This window comes from Suricata suricatta, chromosome 7 (assembly GCF_006229205.1).
Source record: "Suricata suricatta isolate VVHF042 chromosome 7, meerkat_22Aug2017_6uvM2_HiC, whole genome shotgun sequence".
NCBI lineage: Eukaryota > Metazoa > Chordata > Mammalia > Carnivora > Herpestidae > Suricata > Suricata suricatta.
In genome coordinates, this window is record NC_043706.1 from 112,468,884 (window position 1) to 112,488,309 (window position 19,426).

Here is a 19,426-nt window from a genome sequence, read left to right on the forward strand (position 1 = left end):
GGCTCAGATCACGATCTCATTGTTCATGAGTTCAAGTCTCACATTGGGCTCTGTGCTGACAGCTCAGTGCCTGGAGCCTGCTTCAGATTCTGTGTCTGTCTCTCTGACCCTCCCTGCTTGAGCTCTGTCTCTCTCTCTCAAAAATAAATAAACATTAAAAAACTTTTAATTCAAAGAAAAAGTATGTGATGGGAGAGGAGAGAAAGATAGGCAGACATGAAAGTGTATAGACAGTGTTACAATTTTAAAGCTGAATGTCGGGCTCAGTGTTAATTTTCTCTCATAAATTGTACATATGCTGTGCATATTCTTTTGTAAGTCTCAAATGCCTTTGAGATACACTTTTAAAGAAAAAGAATCCTCATTTTTAAAAAGCACAGGAAAACATTTTAACTCTATAAACAGCTTTATTTTTATTGACATGCAGTGGAAGTCCTATAATTGCTAATATTGACATTTATAGACAAGCATACACCCCATGTCCTGCATCTCCTAACACCCGCACCAATCCATGAAATGTCAGAGAAAGTAGAGTTTCTAGAAAGCTACTACCTGATTGGACTGACATAATGTCAGTAGGGCATATTCTAGATTGAAGAACCTTATTCAAAAAAAGAGCTGACTGTATCAAATTTAAAATTCTCATCTTTTCATGGTGGAGGTATTGTTAGAGCCCTACGGAACTTAGAAATCGTCTGGTCTGTACATCTCACTTTACTGATGAACAAACTGGGGCTGTCAAAAGGGAAGTGACTTTCTCGAGCACAGAGTTGTCAGGTGCGAGGGGTCCTGTCTTAATGTAGTCCTTACATCTCTAAAGAGTTGGATGGCCTTGTTCTGACGGCTGGTTTTCTTGGCAGTCCACATTGGCAAGAGGCAATCGGTGAATGAGAAAAGTCTGAATCTTACAGAACAACACCAGCCACAGAGTTGGCTACTAGGTGTCTGTCTCAGCAGGCAGAGAGAGTAGGGATCAGGGGGACATGTTCAGGAAGTAATCAAAAGTCACGAAGCAGGGAACGGATCGCACCTGGCCAAGGAATACCAATGAAGGAATACATTGAAGGAAAGTGCAGCAGTCATCCGTGGGACTTGTGGTCTCAAAGCAATCAGAATAAATTAACCAGAACCTGAGTTGGATCCAAACAAACTGGATAATGAACCTGTGCCGCGCCTCCTTTACCACACCAGTTCTGGCAACTCCACTCCAGCACCACCCACAGGGACCGATAGCGCCCAGGGAGTTGGGAAGAACAGCAGACAGCTGAGTTATCTAAGCTGACACCTGGGATGGAAATAAGGGCAGTATTTCTTTTCTTTTTTAAAATGTTTTATTTATTTTTGAAAGAGAGAGCGTGCAAGCAGGGGGAGGCACAGTGAGAGGGAGACAGAGGATCTGAAGCAGGCTCTATGCCGACAACAACCAGCCTACATGGGGCTTGAACTCACGAACCATGAGATCATGACCTGAGCCAAAGTCAGAAGCTCAACCAACTGAGCCACCCAGGCGCCCCATAAGTTAGCTGTGGACAGAAACTTGAGACTGCTTTTGAAGTAGTAAGACACAACATGGTTCAAAATGTAATCATAACTTTTTCCACCCAGTGATGCATAAAAACGCACCTTGACTTTTATTAAACATAATTTTGTTCCGCATCGTGCAATTTGAAAAGGCTTACAAAGAAAATATCTTGTTATATAAATTTAATAATTCTTATAAGCACATCATGAAATATATACCTTAAAGGACTATGTAAAGGTGTTTTACCTAAGATTTGGGGCTGTAGCTCTGAACATCATTAGCAAATAGGTGGTCATATTCCCTGCTAGCTATGGTGTTCTGTATAGAGGGTCATTTCACCTTCCAGCTCCTGTAAGGGTCTGTTTGTCTGAGTTTTCTAGACCGGTGGCCCCATAAGGCTATGGAGCACTTGAAATGTAGCTAGTCCACCCTGAAATGTATGCTTTGAAATATTGAATTTAGAGACTTATTATACAAAAGTAAGTAAACATCTTATTAACAAGTTTCCACATTGATTACATACTGAAATGATAATTTTGTGGATACACTGTGTGACATCAAATATACTAGTATAAAAAATTCCACCAGCTTTTTACCTTTTTTGGGATAATGGGGGGCGTTTGTTTTTGTTTTTGTTTTTGTTTTTGTTTTTGATGTGGCTACTAGAAAATTTTAAATTACATGTGTGGTCCTTATGGTATTTCTACTGGACAGTGCTATAGTTAGGTGTTAATGGGTTTTCTTCATATCAAATTCCAATCATCCCTGTTTTCAGTTCTATTGTCAAAAAATTGGCTTTGCAAACGATGCTCCTCTACGTCACTTAAACATTCTCTTTGCTTAGCATTTGGCTGTGCGGCTCAGTCAACCAGCAGAGAAACGGCAGCAAGTCTGCCCCATGCTTCCAAATGCACAGCTGACTTGTAAAACTTCACAGCATTAGTGCATCTGGCACCTGCTAATGGCAGTAATTGCATTATATCCAGAATGCAATGAACTGTCAACATTGTTCTTCAACTTTTGCTGTTTTGCTCAGTTTTACACCGTGAGAGAAACATCTGTGCTAAAGAATGATTACTATTTATTCAATATATCACTACGTGTCAGATGCAGTAAGAACCAAACAGTAAATGCCATAAAAGAAATCCAAAAGGGGCACCTGGCTGGCTCAGTCAGGTAAGCATCTGACTTCGGCTCAGGTCATGATCTCATGGTTCATGAGTTTGAGCCCCACGTCGGGGCTCTGTGCTGACAGCTCAGAGCCTGCCTGGAGCCTGCTGCGGATTCTATGTCTCCCTCTCTCTCTGCCCCTCCCTTGCTCATTCTCTCTGTCTGTCTGTCTCTCTCTCTCAAAAATAAACATTTAAAAAATCAAAAAGAAAAAAGAAATCCAAAGAAACCTGATTAGATATTCTTAGCATTCAGCTCTCTCAGTAGTTCTCACATAACTTTCAATTCCATTTCACATCTAAGCCACGGAAAGCTACCACACAAAGCTACTTCATGACTTTCAAAGCTATTAGGTACGTGCACACCCAATAAGGAGGAAAAGAAAATGTTTTAAGATAGAAATGAATTACAAATATAGTGTTAGTAATTTAACACTTGGCAGTTTGTTGGTTTATTTATTCACTTGGTAAATGTTTGGAGAACTTTAGGATAGAAGGACAGCCTACAAGATTTACTAAAATGCAGCATCCTGTCCTGGATGTCATGTAGTTTCCTTTAAAAGAAAAAAGTTAGGGCACCTGAGTGGTTCAGTTGGTTAAGCATCCAACTTTTGGTTTTGGCTCTGGTCGTGATCTCAGGGTTTGTGAGACGGAGCCCTGCATCAGGCTATCGGGCTCAGTGCCACAGCCTGGAGCCTGCTTGGGATTCTCTCTTCCTCTCTCTCTGCCCTTCCCCTGCTCTCTCTCTGTCTCTCTGTCTCTCTGTCTCTCTCTCTCTCTCTCTCTCACACACACACACACACACACACACACAGGATCAATCAATGAACATTAAAAAATAAAAAGCATAAGTTAATCTCTTGAAAGAAACTGCTGTGACATGTTTGATAGTATATTTCACATCAGACGGGACAATATTAGTTTGTTTTCTCATGTTTCAGACTCTGAGAAATGCCCTTAACTAAGGTCACGATGGACAGGATCTGCTCTGTACTGAGGAACTGGAAAGAATCTCCAAATGGACTAACTAGGTACTATTTACATAAAACAAATTTCCCGTGTTGTAAGCACACATAATGTAATACCTCTCATAAATCTCCCCAATCCAGATACAGAAGAAAGACACAGACTATGAAATCCCTGGGAAGGATGGCAGGATCAGCTAGATCCTTAAAAATGACTCTGTCACTTCATGAAGCCAACACAAACAGAGTCACTGAGATGTGGATCCAAAGCCTGACGTTGCGTGCTGGGGGACCCCCCCCCCGGGTCACTTGGGAGAGGCACAATGATGCTGCCGTGCCTAACAACAGCCACACCTTAAAGCAACGAACGTTTATTTGTCGCTCATGGAACATGTCCATCTGGGGGCCAGCTCATCTTCCTCCTCACCCAAGGACCTGGCTCCATCACCTAGAATGTCATTATGCATCACTGATAAAGGAAAGGGGAAGAGGGGGCACTGCTCCCTGGATTATCCTTGCGCGTGTCATTTCCACCCATATTCTTTGGTTAAGGTCAGTCTGACGGCCACACCTGATTTCAAGAGAGTGGAGAAGTCACGATCGTGCGGATTGTCTGGAGGAGACAAGATGGTTAAGTTGGTGAGCGGTCATAATGCCCACACTCTTCTACCTCTGAGTGTTTTATGATGTGAGAGCATAGCCATCCTTCTAATTTTGCCCAGGTTTAGACAGGGTTTTCTGTTAGCTACAGTCAAAACCTTTTAACTGAGCTATCAGAACCTCCAATACTCACACCAGAAAGCAATTGACTACAGGAATATTAGATTCAGCAGAACACCTTTCAAATATGAAGGAGAGATTTAAGACATTCCCAAATAAATAAAAACTGAGAGAACTGGTCACTAGCAGATAAATGGAAGTACATCAGACTGTGACTCAAACCCACCTGAAAAATATACATCAGTAAAGGTTATTACCTAGATAAACATAAACGGCAGTATAAATACATTTTCTGTTTGTAACTCTGTCTTCCATCTTAATTTAAAGACAGCTGCATGAGGGGCGCCTGGGTGGCTCAGTCGGTTAAGCGTCCAGCTTCCGCTCAGGTCATGATCTCACGGTTTGTGGGTTCGAGCCCCGTGTTGGGCTCTATGCTGACAGCTAGTTCAGAGCCTGGAGCCTGCTTCAAATTCTGTATGTCCCTCTCTCTCTGACCCTCCCCTGCTCGCACTGTCTCTGTCTGTCAAAAATAAAGAAAAAACATTAAAAAATTTAAAAAAAAGACAGCTGCATGAAGCTGTAATTATAAATCCGTGTGGTTGGGCATACAATGTATAAAATGTGATTTATGTGACAATAACAGCACAAAAGGGAGAGGGATGGAGCTATATAGGGACAAAGATTTTGTATGCTATTGTAATCACATTGATATTAATCCAAACTAGATCATAAAAAATTTAAGACATTAGTTCTAATTCGCAGGACAACCACTAAGGAAAAAACTAAAAATGTATATACACTAAAATAAACAATAAGGGAAATTAAATTAGTACACTAGAAAATTTCTGTTTAACACAAAAGTAGGCAGTAATTAAAGAATAAAATAACGGGGGTGCCTGGGTGGCTCACTGGGTTAAGTGTCTGACTTTGGCTCAGGTCACAATCTCATGGTCAGTGAGTTCAAGCCCCATGTTGGGCTCCACACTGACCGCTCAGAGCCTGGAGCCTGCTGCAGATTCTGTGTCTCCCTCTCTCTCTGCCCCTGTCTGCTCCTGTTCTGTCCTCTCTCTCAAAAATAAACAAACATTCAAAATGTTTTCAAAAAGAATAAATTAACCAAAAACATGATGAATAAAAACCAAATATCAAAATAGGAGACATAAATTCTCTTACCAGTAATTATATTTAATAATTGGCAGAAGAGATTGTAAAAATGATCCAACTACATGCCATCTACTAGAAACATACTTGAGATTCAAAGACACAGATTTCTTAAAGATAAAAAGATGGGCAAAGGTATAACATGCAAATAAAAACCGAAGGAGAGGGAGAATGACTACTAGTATCAGACTAAATAAAGTTTAAAACATTGGGGCACCTGGGTGGCTCAGTCGGTTGAGCATCCGACTTCAGCTCAGGTCATGGTCTCACGGTTTGTGGGTTTGGGCCCCAGGTCAGGCTCTGTGCTGACAGCTCAGAGCCTGGAGGCTGCTTCAGATTCTGTGTCTCCCTCTCTCTCTGACCCTCCCCTGCTCATGCTGTATCTCTCTGTCTCAAAAATTAAAAAATTAAAAAATTAACTTTAAGACAAGAATTGTTCCTAGAGACAAAGGACTTTCTATAATGGGAAGATATAACAATTATAAACTGATATACATCTAACAACAGAGTCCCAAAACTCATGTGGTAAAAACTGACAGAACTGAAGGGTTTAAAGAGGTAAGTCAGTAATCATAATAGTTGGAGACTTCAATACCCCACTTTCAATAATGAACAGAACCACTATAAGCAAATGATAAATGAGGGACTAGAAGCCTAGAACCGCTGCTATCCCTGAAGAAGACAACATGGATTGTAGGGACTTGAAACTGGATGTAATAACTACATCATAAAATAAGGACCCCTGAGATGATTATAGCAAAGGGAGTTTTAAAGAAAGTGATTTGTAGAATTACATTATTTATTGAAAGCTCTTAAAAAGAAACTAAAAGTAATTCAATTAGCTGACAAAGATAAAATAATTTATGCACTTGGGATGCCTGCGTGGCTCAGTCAGTTGAGTGGCCGACTTAGGCTCAGGTCACGATATCACAATTCATGAGTTCGAGCCCCACATCGGGCTCTGTGCTGAAACCTCAGAGCCTGGGGCCTACTTCATATTCTGTGTTTCTGTCTTTCTCTGCCCCTCCCCTGCTCACACTCTCTCTCTCTCTCTCTCTCTCTCAAAAATAAATTTTAAATTAAAAAAATAATTTATGCAATTAAAGATTACATTAAAAATTCCCAAACGGACAAAACTTCATTGCAGTTAAAAAAAATTAGTTGGGGCACCTGGGGGGCTCAGTCAGTTAAGTGTCTTACTTTGGCTCAGGTCGTGATCTCACAGTCCGTGAGTTTGAGCCCCGTGTCAGGTTCTGCGCTGACAGCTCGGAGCCTGGAGCCTGCTTCAGATTCTGTGTCTCCCTCTTTCTGCCCCTCCAATGCTTGTGTTCTGTCTCTCTCTCTCTCAAATATAAATAAGCATTAAAAATTTTAAATAAAATTTAAAAAATTAGAAAGAAAGAAGCAAAGGTCCTGTGGAAACTTTGGAATCTTTTCTATACTGCTTCAAGAACACAAAATAAATGTTCACCAAATATCCAATTTAGAGTTAGTCCACCTCACAAAGATATAGGAGAATGTTTTCAGAGAGAATGAAAAGATTAGCCATAAAGGTGAAGAACAGGACACCTGAAAGTCCAGCCAAATTGTTTTCAGGATTTTTGAAAGAAGCATTGGCTATTATCAAAGTTGCTTATATCCCATGAGCAAAAAGTTCATAATAGGTTGAGGGCTCTGTTGGCTGAAAGAAACCTCAATAACCTACAAAAAGAAAATGTATGCATTGTTCAAAAAAAGCGGTAAAGAGGAATTTAAGCATTTTGAAAGTTTATTTACATCCCGATGTCTCAAACGAGGTATTTGGCAGAGGCCCAAGAGGACCACTGAGGAATCTTCAGGTGAAGAGATTCCAAGAAAGGATGAGCGTCAGGCTGTGACCGTGCACGGATCCATGCTCAGTGCCTCAGGTAGACCAGATGGCGCCACTACCTCCACCCCGGAAGACAGGAGCAGGGTTCCTCCAGCAGGGTGTCCCCATCACGTCACAGGAGGCTTTCCACATGAGCCATACTGAGCCTGTCCTGGAGCTCCCCGTGCTGACAGACGACCAGAACCTTCTTTTGGCCCAACCGTCCCACTTGAATGTGGCACCGCTAGCCCAGGCTCTTGCTCTCCTGTGGGAGGGCAGATGTGACAGAGGAGTCCCAGGGACGGGTTCCTGAGAGAAGGATCTCCTGTGCTTCCCCTTATTCTAAAAAATGAGGATGAATTTGACCAGAAACCTCTCTACTGAGGGACCTCCCTGTCCCAACACATCTTCCACAGAGAACAAAAAAATCTGCACACTAAGCACTAAACGATACTAAGTAATAAACACGACGTCATCAAATGTAACATGGCAATGGCATAAAAACAGACTGATAGACTAATAGAATAAAGAGATAGTGCCCAGAACATACCCATGTCTATTTGGGAACTTAATATACAATAAAAATGTCACCATAAACCGATGAGAAAAGGATGGATTGTTTATTAATTGGTGTTGAGAAAGCGGTTCATTATGCAGCAATCCCTACTTAATAGCCCATAAAAGATGGACTCCAGATGACTTAAAGGTCTAAACACGAAAGTCAAAACAATAAATTTAATAGAACAAAGAGTAGGAGAATGTCTTTATGGCTTAGGGCACGGGAAGGACTGCTTCCTACAAATTAATAAGAAAAAGATGCTAACTCGTCAAAAAATAGGCAGTGGATCTAAAGAGGTAGTTTTCTAAAAGAAGAAATCCACAAGGCTAACATGTGAAGAGATGCTCCGACTCATTAGTTATCCAGGGAAATGCAAATCACAACAAGAATGAGATTACATTTGATCCTTATTAGACTTGGCAGAGTTTAGAAGGCTGGATAACGCCAGGGGTTGGCAGGAATCCAGGGAGATGCATGCCTGCGGTAAGAAGCCAAAGTCACCTAGTGAGGGATGGTCAAATTCAGTAAAGGTACACCCTCCACCCTGTCAGCTCCACTTCAGGTGTACAACCCGGAGAAGCTACACACACAGGGAGGTCCAGAAGCAGACACGTATGACGGGGTTCCCTACCACACCGCTCCCCGTGAAGAGGAGCAGGGCTTGAAGCAGGCAGTACTTCCTAATCACTGCAATCCTGGACTAGAAATACACTAATGTGAATGAGTCTCAGAGAGTATCAGTGAAAAAAGTGAAACAGAAATGAAGTATAGAGTACCATTTACAGTAAGTCATATATATATATATATATATATATATATATAAATAAATAAATATATATAAACCCAAAATGATAGTACACATTCTGGAACACCTACAGATAAAAAGATACAAACGGATCACACTGGACTGGTGGCCCGAGGGCAGAGGTGAGGGAAGAGCAGACAAGGATAAGCACAAAAAGAAATGGGCAGAACAAGAGCGAGACCTCGCACAGGATGATGACCATGATACGCCATGAACTGAGCTTGACCCACTCAACCTTAGTTAACACCTGAGATTTCTCACACACCAAAAAATACTGCAAAGTAAACCTCTGCGACTTTGCGGGGCAGCTCTACACAACTTGTGTACGCTTGTAAAGCCAGTGTCTTCATATTTAAACAAGATAATGTCAGCGACTTATGAAATTACTCAGGTCTACCGTTTTGAAAGTCTAATTATACCTCTGTTTATAAACATATGACAAAGTATAGTCAAGGGCAATTAAGCAAAGGAAATAGATTTATCAATTCGCAGGGCTGCCAACTGCTTAGATCTAAAACTAAAAGATGCGCCAGCGCGCTAACACAGCTGTTGCGTTTGGCTGCATGACTACACAAGCAGCAGTGACGTGAGGTCAGGGGGCTGGAAACAGATTTTTAAACATTGCAAAACGCCCGGGATTTTGTAGAATTGGTCTGGAAACATAGTCTGGGACCCTCACAAGTATAGCCGAGTTTGGGGAACCTGGGTATATTTAAGACTCACAGGTGGATACTTTGACGCTGTGGATGCTCTGGGTTTCACAGTGTAGTTTAAGCAGAACCAAACTGGCCTGGGAGATTGGGATGAGAGGAAAGTTAGGGACAAAATGTCCATGGCCAATATGCAGACCCAAACAAAGTCAGCAGCTGCTTGGGTTGTTGGCAGAAGCCGGTGTGACAGAGCTAAGAAAACCTCCTTCCTTCACGGAGACATCTACCTTCAGTTCTTTGAAAATTCCTCCCAACCACCAAAAGAGGAACAGAAATGAAACAAAACAAATGAAACCTCTTCCCCTCCCTTATTCCTTTCCCAAACCTTCCTCTAGTTTGTCCAAACCCACTTCCTTGCCTTTGAGAAAATAGCCTAACTCCTGGCTTCTTGCATCCATCAGCATTTTCCAGCTCTGTCGCACAGGAAATAACCCTTTCCTGGATTAAGGAAATGCTGTGTCCAGTCAAGAAAGTTTAAAAGATGTGAAAGTTACCAAAGTATCTTAATCCAAATGTCTTTAATTTTCAGAAATCTTAAAGATGCTGAAAAGGAGCTCTCAGAAGTTCAAATTGGAGATGGGAAGTAATTCAGGCAAGTTATCTCAAGTATAGAATTCCATGAGAGAAGTAGTATATTCAATGGATTTGTCTTTCCATCCTTTTTAGGGCTTTTCCATTTGCTTAATCACTGTGCAGGGTACAAAATACAGCAACGCACTGTTTCTGTAACATTCTAGTGTAAAATTCCCCCATTCTTTAAAGGTTCGGGCTTTAGAGAACAGTAGGTCACAGACACGGATGTTACAGTCTTGGAAAGAATCACCATCTGTTGCTCCATTTGTAAGGAGAAAAGTAAATCTTTACTGATTAGATATGTTTGCCAGAAAAAAAAACACTGGGTCTTCAGGTGTGAACAATGACCACTTGAGAATCTCTCTTTGCCCCAGCTGGCAGCAGGAACGTCAAAACTAAATTCTTTTGCAAATTAACTCACCTCAGACCCTGGTATTTTCAATTCTCTGTGTTGGGTGTGTGTGTGTGTGTGTGTGTGTGTGTGTGTGTGTGTGTGTGTGTGTGGGTGTGGGTGTATGTGTGGGTGTGTTATAGCCAAAGTCCCTGCACGATTGTAGCAGGATTCGTCTGAGGATTCAGTCTTGTCTGGGGGTCTGGGGGAGGAGACTAGAAGGGAAGAGTCACGAAGGGCGTCACTACGTGAAGAGTGTTGGGAAGGAACGGACAGAAGCGCACACATTGGTTCAGTGATGGTGCGTCAACAAATGAGAGCTGCCACGTGGCTTGTGTGGTCTCTGCCCCACGACTGTGCCCTTGAGTTGTAGTGCTCAGGACAACTGCTAATCTTCCGATTTCACCATGAATTCATTCCACCGAATTTCGGTGGGCCATGCATCATAGAGAAAGAAGGAAAGCTGAATTTGCAAAACTTTAATTTCTTCCTAAAGGAACTCTACTCTTAGTACACTGAAAATCAAATTTTTTGAAAAAGCCAATCTATGTATAACAGAATTATGTCCCTTTACAAAGTGACTTTTAAGAATATAACAGATAATTAAAATAAGTCTAATTCTGTCTTATCATGAGTCGTTTGTAACTGGAATATTGCAGTCAAAACTTCTAAAAAGTTACACCACTACATTGTTACTTTTCATCAGTCTTTTTGTCCAAGAGCAGGCATAGAGTTTTATAATCTTAAGTGGCCTATGACATGAACATCTCACTGAAAATTATAAGAGATATGTAAAATGTACGCCTTCATCTAAGTTATTTTTTTCTTTATTATACGTGGGAATGAACGTTTTACAAAATATGTTTAACAATATTCCTGCTCCCTGGAGCTTATAGGTAGAACTAATAAAACTGAGAAAACCAAGATAAACTGCTCTAGGTTGATCAAATAAATATACCAGCTAAGAAAGAAAATGGAAAGTTTACACCAAGTACAAACTGTAACATCAATGCATCTGTGGCGAAGAGTTAGTATAACATATTCAGGTTGGATTGGAGTGGAAACCCAATTGGCCATCATGGGATTTGACTTCTTTTATACTTGGTAGTCTAGACATCCTTCCTTAAGGAGTTCATTAACTTCATTAGCAGGGGTCATTTTTTGTTCTTGACCATATTCAGGGGCCCTGAGGTCATTAAGGGATATTTACAGGATCTCAATAATTAGTACCCGCATGCACATTACTTAACAGCACACCCGCTGCTGAGGGAGGACTCCAGGCACTGCCTGGCCCTTATGACTGAAATACACACATTTGACACAGGGTACCTTTTGGGCAAGGGAAGGGCAAGATGGGGTTTATATGCATGCATGTGGGCTACCTTCCTCCCTGAAACCTTGGGATACAGGCTACGCCACGAGGTAAGTCCTAAAAACTGTCTGTAGCCATAAAAACAGCCAGAACAGAAGACATACTTTATGATGAGAGGAAGAGAAATTTTTCAGAGACCCAGACCATAAGGGAGTTTCCAGGTTTTTCGAAGGTTGGGAAAGAAAAAACATGAGTTGGTGACTAATACACTCTGCTCAAACTGTTTTTGGAATATTTCCTCATCTGGAAATATTATCATGCATATTATTAGCCACAGAGAACAGATTTCCCTACCTCCAACTTTCAAAAAGAATATCTGTTTTTGTTTTAGTGATTGTAGACGGTATTAGTTATTGCCCTTAATCAGCCGAGCAACAAATAAACAAAATATTTAAATTCCAATCTTACTTTCATCTGGACGATCTTAATCTCATCAGAGTTTGTATCAGGAAGAGATTTCTTGGTCTGGCCTCTTCGGTGTCCGAATTTACATTTATTTCTCACCACTTGTTCATCATCTTCTATGGGTCTCCGAACATATTTAAAGCGATCTTTGAGAGCTCGTTTCCACAAAAACTGCATGAATTAACAAAACCGGACAGTTAATCTTCAAAGAGATTGGAATACTTCCACATAAACGATACAATCTTTATCACTCATGGGTTTGCAATTCTTTTCACCTCACAATAATAAAAATAATAGACTGTTCTTCCAGTTATCTTTACAACAGTCTCATGATATTGCTATAAAAATTATAATCCCTAAATTATAACTAAGGAAACAGCATTAAAAAAAAAAGGATAATATTTCCCCAATGCCACATTGGGATTTTCTAATTCCCAAAACTGGATGTTTTGTTTTTTTGAATAATAAACTAAATGGATTTATTTCTGACTATTTATTCTTTTAAATATTTTTTAATGTTTATTTATTTATTTATCTATTTATGAGAGAGAGCACGCACAGCAGGGGAAGGGCAGAGAGAGAGAGAGACAGAATGTGAAGCGGGACCAGGCTCTGAACTGTCAATGCAGAGCCCAAAGCAGAACACAAACTGTGAGATCATGTCCTGAGCCAAAGTCAAATGTTGAACCGATTGAGCCACCCGGGTGCCCCCAAATTGGATGTTTTCTACCATACTTTGCTGTCTCCATGACACATTCCACTTTTCCACTGGGTTCTAAGAAAGAACTGATACTGCCTTATGCATATATGGATTGACACATTTTCTTAAAATTTTTTTCCGGTCATCCCTTGAAATTCACGTTGGTGAGTACTATTGGCATTCATTCCCCAGATATGTGTGGAGCATTTGCTGTTTCAAACACAAAGCATGTCCCTGCCTTGGGAGGGAGGAGGGCTCAGGCAGACCCAGCTCTTGGTCTAGCCAAGGGATAAGTAACTTCGATTCAGAGTGAGCAGTGTTGTAACAGGGGAAGAGACAGCATTATCTTACACTGCGCTAGGAGACCACAAAAACCTTCCTGTAGGAGGCGCATGTGAGCTGAGGTCTAGGTCTCAGGGTCAGAAACTACAGGAGAGGGTTGGAGACAGCAGGTGGAATGCCCGGGAAGGGTGGATACAAGTTCCAGGCAGATGAAGCAGCCTGTGCAGTGGACAGAGGGATAGCCCGTGCCATGTGGACAGCTGCTAAGAGCTGTGCCTGGCTGGGGCGCAGAGTTCGCCGTGGGGAATGGCAGAGAATGGGCCAGGAAATAAGGCAGGAGAGGGAAGCCAGCTCAATCCTGAGAGCCACGGTTCCGCCACAAAGGAGCTTCTCGATAATCCAGAGCCAGATCATTTCAAACCCCCGTCAGTGGACAGGCTACATCAGCATCTCATAGGGAGCTTTTGTCCTTGGTGCTTCCTCTAAAGCAATGATTCTCAAATGTTAACCCGAATCCCAAGTCCAGGAGGACACAGGTGGCTGGGGCACTTGGATGGCTCACAGTTAAGTATCCGACTCTTGATTTCAGCTCAGGTCATGATTTCTCATGATTCATGAGATCAAGCCCCATGTTGGGTTCTGTCCTGACAGTGCAGAGCCTGCTTGGGATTCTCTCTCTCCCTCTCTCTGTACCTCTCCTGCTCATGCTTGCTCTCCCCCTCTCTCAAATAAATAAATAAACTTACACACACACACACACACACACACACACACACACACTCACTCACATTGCTGAGCTAGTCTTCTCAGGCTCTGGTTGGGCAGGTCAGGGGTAGGGCCCAGAACGTGCATTTCCTACAGGTTCCCAGGTGACCCTAATGCTGCTGGCCCAGACCTTAGAGATTCTGATTCAGTAGGTCTGAGTGGAGCCCAGATGTCCGTATTTTTCAAGGCTTTATAGATAATTCAGCTGCAGAGCCAGGCTAGGAGGTTTTCCTAGGCTACATTGAGGGTCTGGAAAGCAGATGATCAGATCTGAGCTCTGGAAGAATCTGTCTGCCATGTGCAGTGTTTGGGAGATCAAAGACATGGGCAACAGCTGAGGGACACAACGGGGCTTTCTCAACAAGCCAGCACTCTCTTCCTCTGCTGGGCCTTTGATTTTGGTCTGGAAAGCTCCATCCTTTTCCTTCCCCACCCTGCTAGTATCTAGTTAATTCTTGTTCTGCCTCCAGCTCTGAGCTCGGCCATCACTTCTTTATGGAGACCTCTCAGGCCCTAACAGCTCATTTTCCTTGGTTATTAGCTCTTACTTTTCCTTGTCACACTTACCACACTGGTGCTTTACCTTCATCTCTGTGAAGCTGTTCCGCTTCTATGCTTTTCTGCTCTGTTCTTTTCATTCTTCTTCTCTTCATTCTCCCCCCCTTCCCTTCCTCCCTCCCTCCTTCCTTCCTTCTTTCTTTCCTTTCCTTACATTAGACTGTAAGCACACAAAGACAGCTCATGTCTGCTTTGCCCACAAAGCCCAGCACAATGCCTGATGCGTCTTGGAAACTATACATATTGGACGCCTTGTGTCAGTCCTCTGTGATGTAGGGGGACCCAGGTATCGAAGGAACAGACTAGAAACAAGATTCGGAGTTTTGGCCTTCCTTGGTAAGGAACCTACTGTGTGAGGAGTAGCCCAACACTTCTAACACCTGAGCCTTGGGGCGCCTGGGTGGCTCAGTCAGTTAAGTGTCTGACTTCGGCCCAGGGCATGATCTCACAGTTTGTGAGTTCGAGCCCCATGTCAGGCTCTGTGCTGACAGCTCAGAGCCTGGAGCCTGCTTCAGATTCTGTGTCTCCCTCTCTCTCTCTGCCCCTTCCTAGCACTTTCCCTGCCCGCCCCCCTAGTCAAAATACTTAAAAAAAAAACACGTGAACCTCAAGACTCTTCAGCCTTTCACCTTCCAGCAGTGCTATATGCTCGAATAGGCCCAAGACTGAGTGACTTTGGGCACATTTTCTAAGCTCTGTTTCCTCACGGACACAGGGGAAAGCCATTGAAATCATATTAGTCGAGGGACTGGCACTTAGATTTTGCCATTCCTTGTTCCCTGGCTTAAGTTCCTATGGGTTATTCCTGACCCTTCACAAGAAGGACTTCCGTTGGGAGTGCCCAGTGTTTAGACCTAGGGTGTATTAGCCAAGAAAGCCCTCAGCAAGAAACCCTTCAGTCTTCGTTTCCACAGCTATAAAATAGAACAACCAGACCAGTGCTGTCAGCTGCACTGGGTTTTGAGAGACTGAAATGGAAGTTATTTGTAAACTGAAGTGCTATTTGTTCAAAAGTCCTTCGCAGCCCTGGAGAGGGCTGCCGCAGTTGAGGTCAGCGGACAGCTTGGACTCTGATTAAGCTCCCAGCTATGTGTGACTCAGAGATGCGCCATCACCTCCCATAGGCTTGTGGGTCTGCCCTCAGCCACCAGTTTCACAACAGCACAGAAATAATGGATGGCTTATATTTTTCTTAGCCTTAAAATATGAAATAATGTAACCACACTTTTCCCCTCCTGTTTCCCACAGCTCTGAAGTCCTTCTAAATTTACAGATGTGGTAGGAAGTATTATAGCAATCAACTGTTATGATTTTTTTGTTGTTTAAAAAACCTTTTTTTAAATGTTTATTTTTGAGAGAGAGACAGAGTGTGAGGGGGAGGAGCAAGAAGAGAGGGAGACACAGAATCTGAAGCAGGCTCTGGGCTCTGAGCGGTCAGCAAAGAGCCCGACGCAGGGCTCGAACTCACAACTGTGAAATCATGACTTGAGCCAAAGTCAGGTGCTTAACCAACTGAGCCACCCAGACGCCCCCAGGATGTTTTTCAATTGCAAATTTGTTTTTCCCAACCCATCTCCTCTCTCCTTATTAACTGTCTGATGGGAACAGAGAAAAGACAAATCAACAAGTATTTCCTGAGCATCTACCATTTTTATACTTAAGAAAATTAGCAATAATTGCATAATATCATATACATGCCTGGCACCATGAGGTCCTCACACAGATGCCTCAGTAGAAAATCCTATGTCACTGAATAATCATCCTCCTTCACTGTAGTTTTCCACCTGGGGCTAGGGGGGATGGGCAGTGGGGTGGAAAAAACTACGTGGATACAGCTTTCCTTCAATTCCTCAGAAATAAAAAATAGCCCGGACATTATGGGCCCCGATCTAATATGTGAAATAGTCTCTGGCTCACCAGCAGGTCTTGGCTTCACATTTTAAGCCCAGATATGATCCTTAGGAGACATTCAGACAGACCTAGACTATGAATCATCTTCCATTGTAATTGGACTAGACTTGTCCAAAAAACAAGTATCAGGGAAAAAGTAAGAGAAATTAAAGAGACATAATAAACAAATGCAATGAATAACTCTTGACTAGATTGTACAGTAAAAATTCCATTTCAAAAAAATTTTTGGAATAATTGGAGAAATGGGAATATGGGCTACATATATTATTATGTGATTATTATATATGATATTATGCAATTATTGTTAATTTTCTTAAGTATAACAATGGCATTGTGCTTATAGAGGAGATAATCCATATCTGAGGTATTTAGGAATGGCATCTTTAACTTGTTTTTTGTTTCCAAATGCTTAACCAAAACAAGCAAATAAAAAATTAGACAGGAAAAATAAATGTGGCAAAAATATGAATATTAGTGAATCTAAATCAGTTATTTTTTTAAGAATTTTTTCTTTTTTATTTTTTTTTTTAGAGAGAGTACCCAGGGAAGACGAGCAGAGAGAGAGAGAGAAAATCCCAACAGGTTCTGTGTTCAGCACATCGCTTAACATGAAGCTTAATGGCTCAATCACAACCCTGGGATTATGACCTGAGGTAATCAAGGGTTGGAGGCTCAACTGACTGAGCCACCCAGGCTCCCCAGCGATTCTTACCAGGATTTTGTTCCCCTCCCATAATGCACATGGCTATGTTCGGAGACACAGTTGCTGTTATAATGGTTTGGGTCAGTGGGTGGCGGCCGCTCAGACCTGGGGAGTTCCAGGGATGCTGCTAACTCACAATGCAGAGGACAGCCCCCACCACAAAGAATCACCTAGCCTAAAATACAAGTATTAGCAAGGTTAAGAAACCTTGATCTAAAAATTCTTTTTAATGTTTTTATTTATTTTTGAGAGAGAGAGAGACAGCGTGAGCGGGGGAGGGTCAGAGAGAGAAGGAGTCACAGGATCTGAAGACAGGCTCCAGGCCCTGAGCTGTCAGCACAGAGCCTGATGCGGGGCTCGACCCCATGAACCGTGAGATCATGACCTGAGCTGAAGTCGGACACTTAACTGACTGAGCCACCCAGGCGCCTCGAGAAATCTTGATCTAAATAATAGGGTATATGGGTGTTCATTGTAGCATTCTTTCAACTTCTGTGTGGACTTATGAAAATAAAAAGTTGAGAACAAAACTAGCCCTAAAAATGACAAAGAGTTTGCTTGCTTGTGCTTGCTCTCTCTCTCTCTCTCTCCCTCTCTCCCTCTCTCCCTCTCTCTCACACACACATACAAACACACACACATTAACATTCTCAGAAATTTTCTATGCCTTCCACTGTAACATTAGAAACACAACCTCACACACACTTGCAGGGGGAATTTGGGTACATATCTACCACGCACCAGTTTCCCCTTCGTTCTAGATGCGCAGACATGGACTGCAACGTGCAAAGCAAGTTTTCAGGTCTCTGTTATGAGTTAACCATCTTTTGTTAATGCCACTGGGGATGGAGGTGGGCAAAATGTGCACAAGATCGAAGTAAGCATTATCGAGTACTTTCTACTTGTCTCACTTTCATAATCATGAAACTAAAGGTCAAATGTAATTAGATAAATATATATTTGCTTATATATATGCAAAGATTCTTTTGATGGAAACTTTAATAGCATTAGTTACTTCTGGGGAGGAAAATTAGGTGGAGGACAGGAGGGGGGAGGGAGACTTTTCCATTCATATCCTACTGTAGCTTTTGAATTTTGAACTCTCTGAATATATAACTTATTCAAACAGCATATTTAAATTATTTTTTAAAACACAACTGGCTCTATACACAGTAACAGTGATTAATTGGCAGATAGTACACCCTGAGTGTAAAAGACATCCTCAGAATCAATTTTGTCAGCCATATCAGTGTGATTATCAATGTTGGGACTATACGTTTGCTTTCTGGGGGATTTTTTTGTATAGTGGCTTCTTTTTTTTTTTTTTTTTTTTTTTTTTAGAGAATATCAGGTTTATTTTGCAGTGTGCTTTTATATGCAGCAGCTTACTTTAGAAAGGATGTCACATAAGAACCCAAAACACCTAGATTCCAGTCTGGGCTTCAGTAGTTACTAGCTCCAGACATAGAATCCAATCCTTTTCCTGAGACTGGATGGTAAAAAGAATATATGTGGCACTCCCAAAAATTCTGATTCTATCCACACATAGTAAACATTTCTTGAAAATACAGAAAGAAAACAGAAGGAAGGAAAGGAGGAAGGAAGGCACTTCCTTCTAGTAATGATAGCACTGGCAGAGGTGTGGTTCACATCCTTCTCCTTTTAGATATTACATCGCTCTCTCTTTTTTAAACATTATATTTTTTAATGTATTTTTTATATTATTTATTTCAAGAGAGAAAGAGAGAGCACAAGCAAGGGAGGGGCAAAGAGAGAGAGGGAGAGAGAGAATCCCAAGCAGGCTTCACACCCAGCACGGGGTCTGACATGGGGCTTGATGCCACAACCTCAGGATGATGACCTGAGCCGAAATCAAGAGTCGGTCACTCAACTGACAGAGCCACCCAGCTGTCCTTGGGTTTTACAACTCTTAGAGACCCTTCCTGTAGACTCAACATTACACATGTTTTGAGGGAGAGACAGAAAGGTGATTGAGAGACAAGGAAGACAGAGGAAGTGAATGCGGAAGGAATGAATAGGTGGAGGACAGGGGATTTTTAGGTCAGTGAAAATACTCCGTAAGGTACAATACTGATGAGTGTGCCTCAGTATATGTTTGTTCAAACCTGTAGAATGGACAGCCACAAGTATGAGTCCTAATGTAAACTATGGACTTTGGGTGGTAATGATGCATCAATATACATTCACCCATTATAGTAAATGTACCACCCTTGTGGGGGATATTCATAATGGAAGGGGGCTATACATGTGAGAGCAGGGCTACGTGAGAGATTTCTGTACCTTTC

The 19,426-nt window shown here is 41.9% G+C and overlaps 1 protein-coding gene across 1 annotated transcript in view; it reads right to left on the bottom strand.

Annotated features, from left to right (window-relative positions):
• Window positions 1-19,426, bottom strand: part of SAMD3 (sterile alpha motif domain containing 3) — a 51,934-nt gene that overhangs the window by 10,117 nt on the left and 22,391 nt on the right. The window contains exon 7 of the mRNA XM_029944768.1: window positions 12,205-12,372. Coding sequence (XP_029800628.1) covers window positions 12,205-12,372 — 168 coding nt within the window. The remainder of the gene's footprint in view (window positions 1-12,204; window positions 12,373-19,426) is intronic.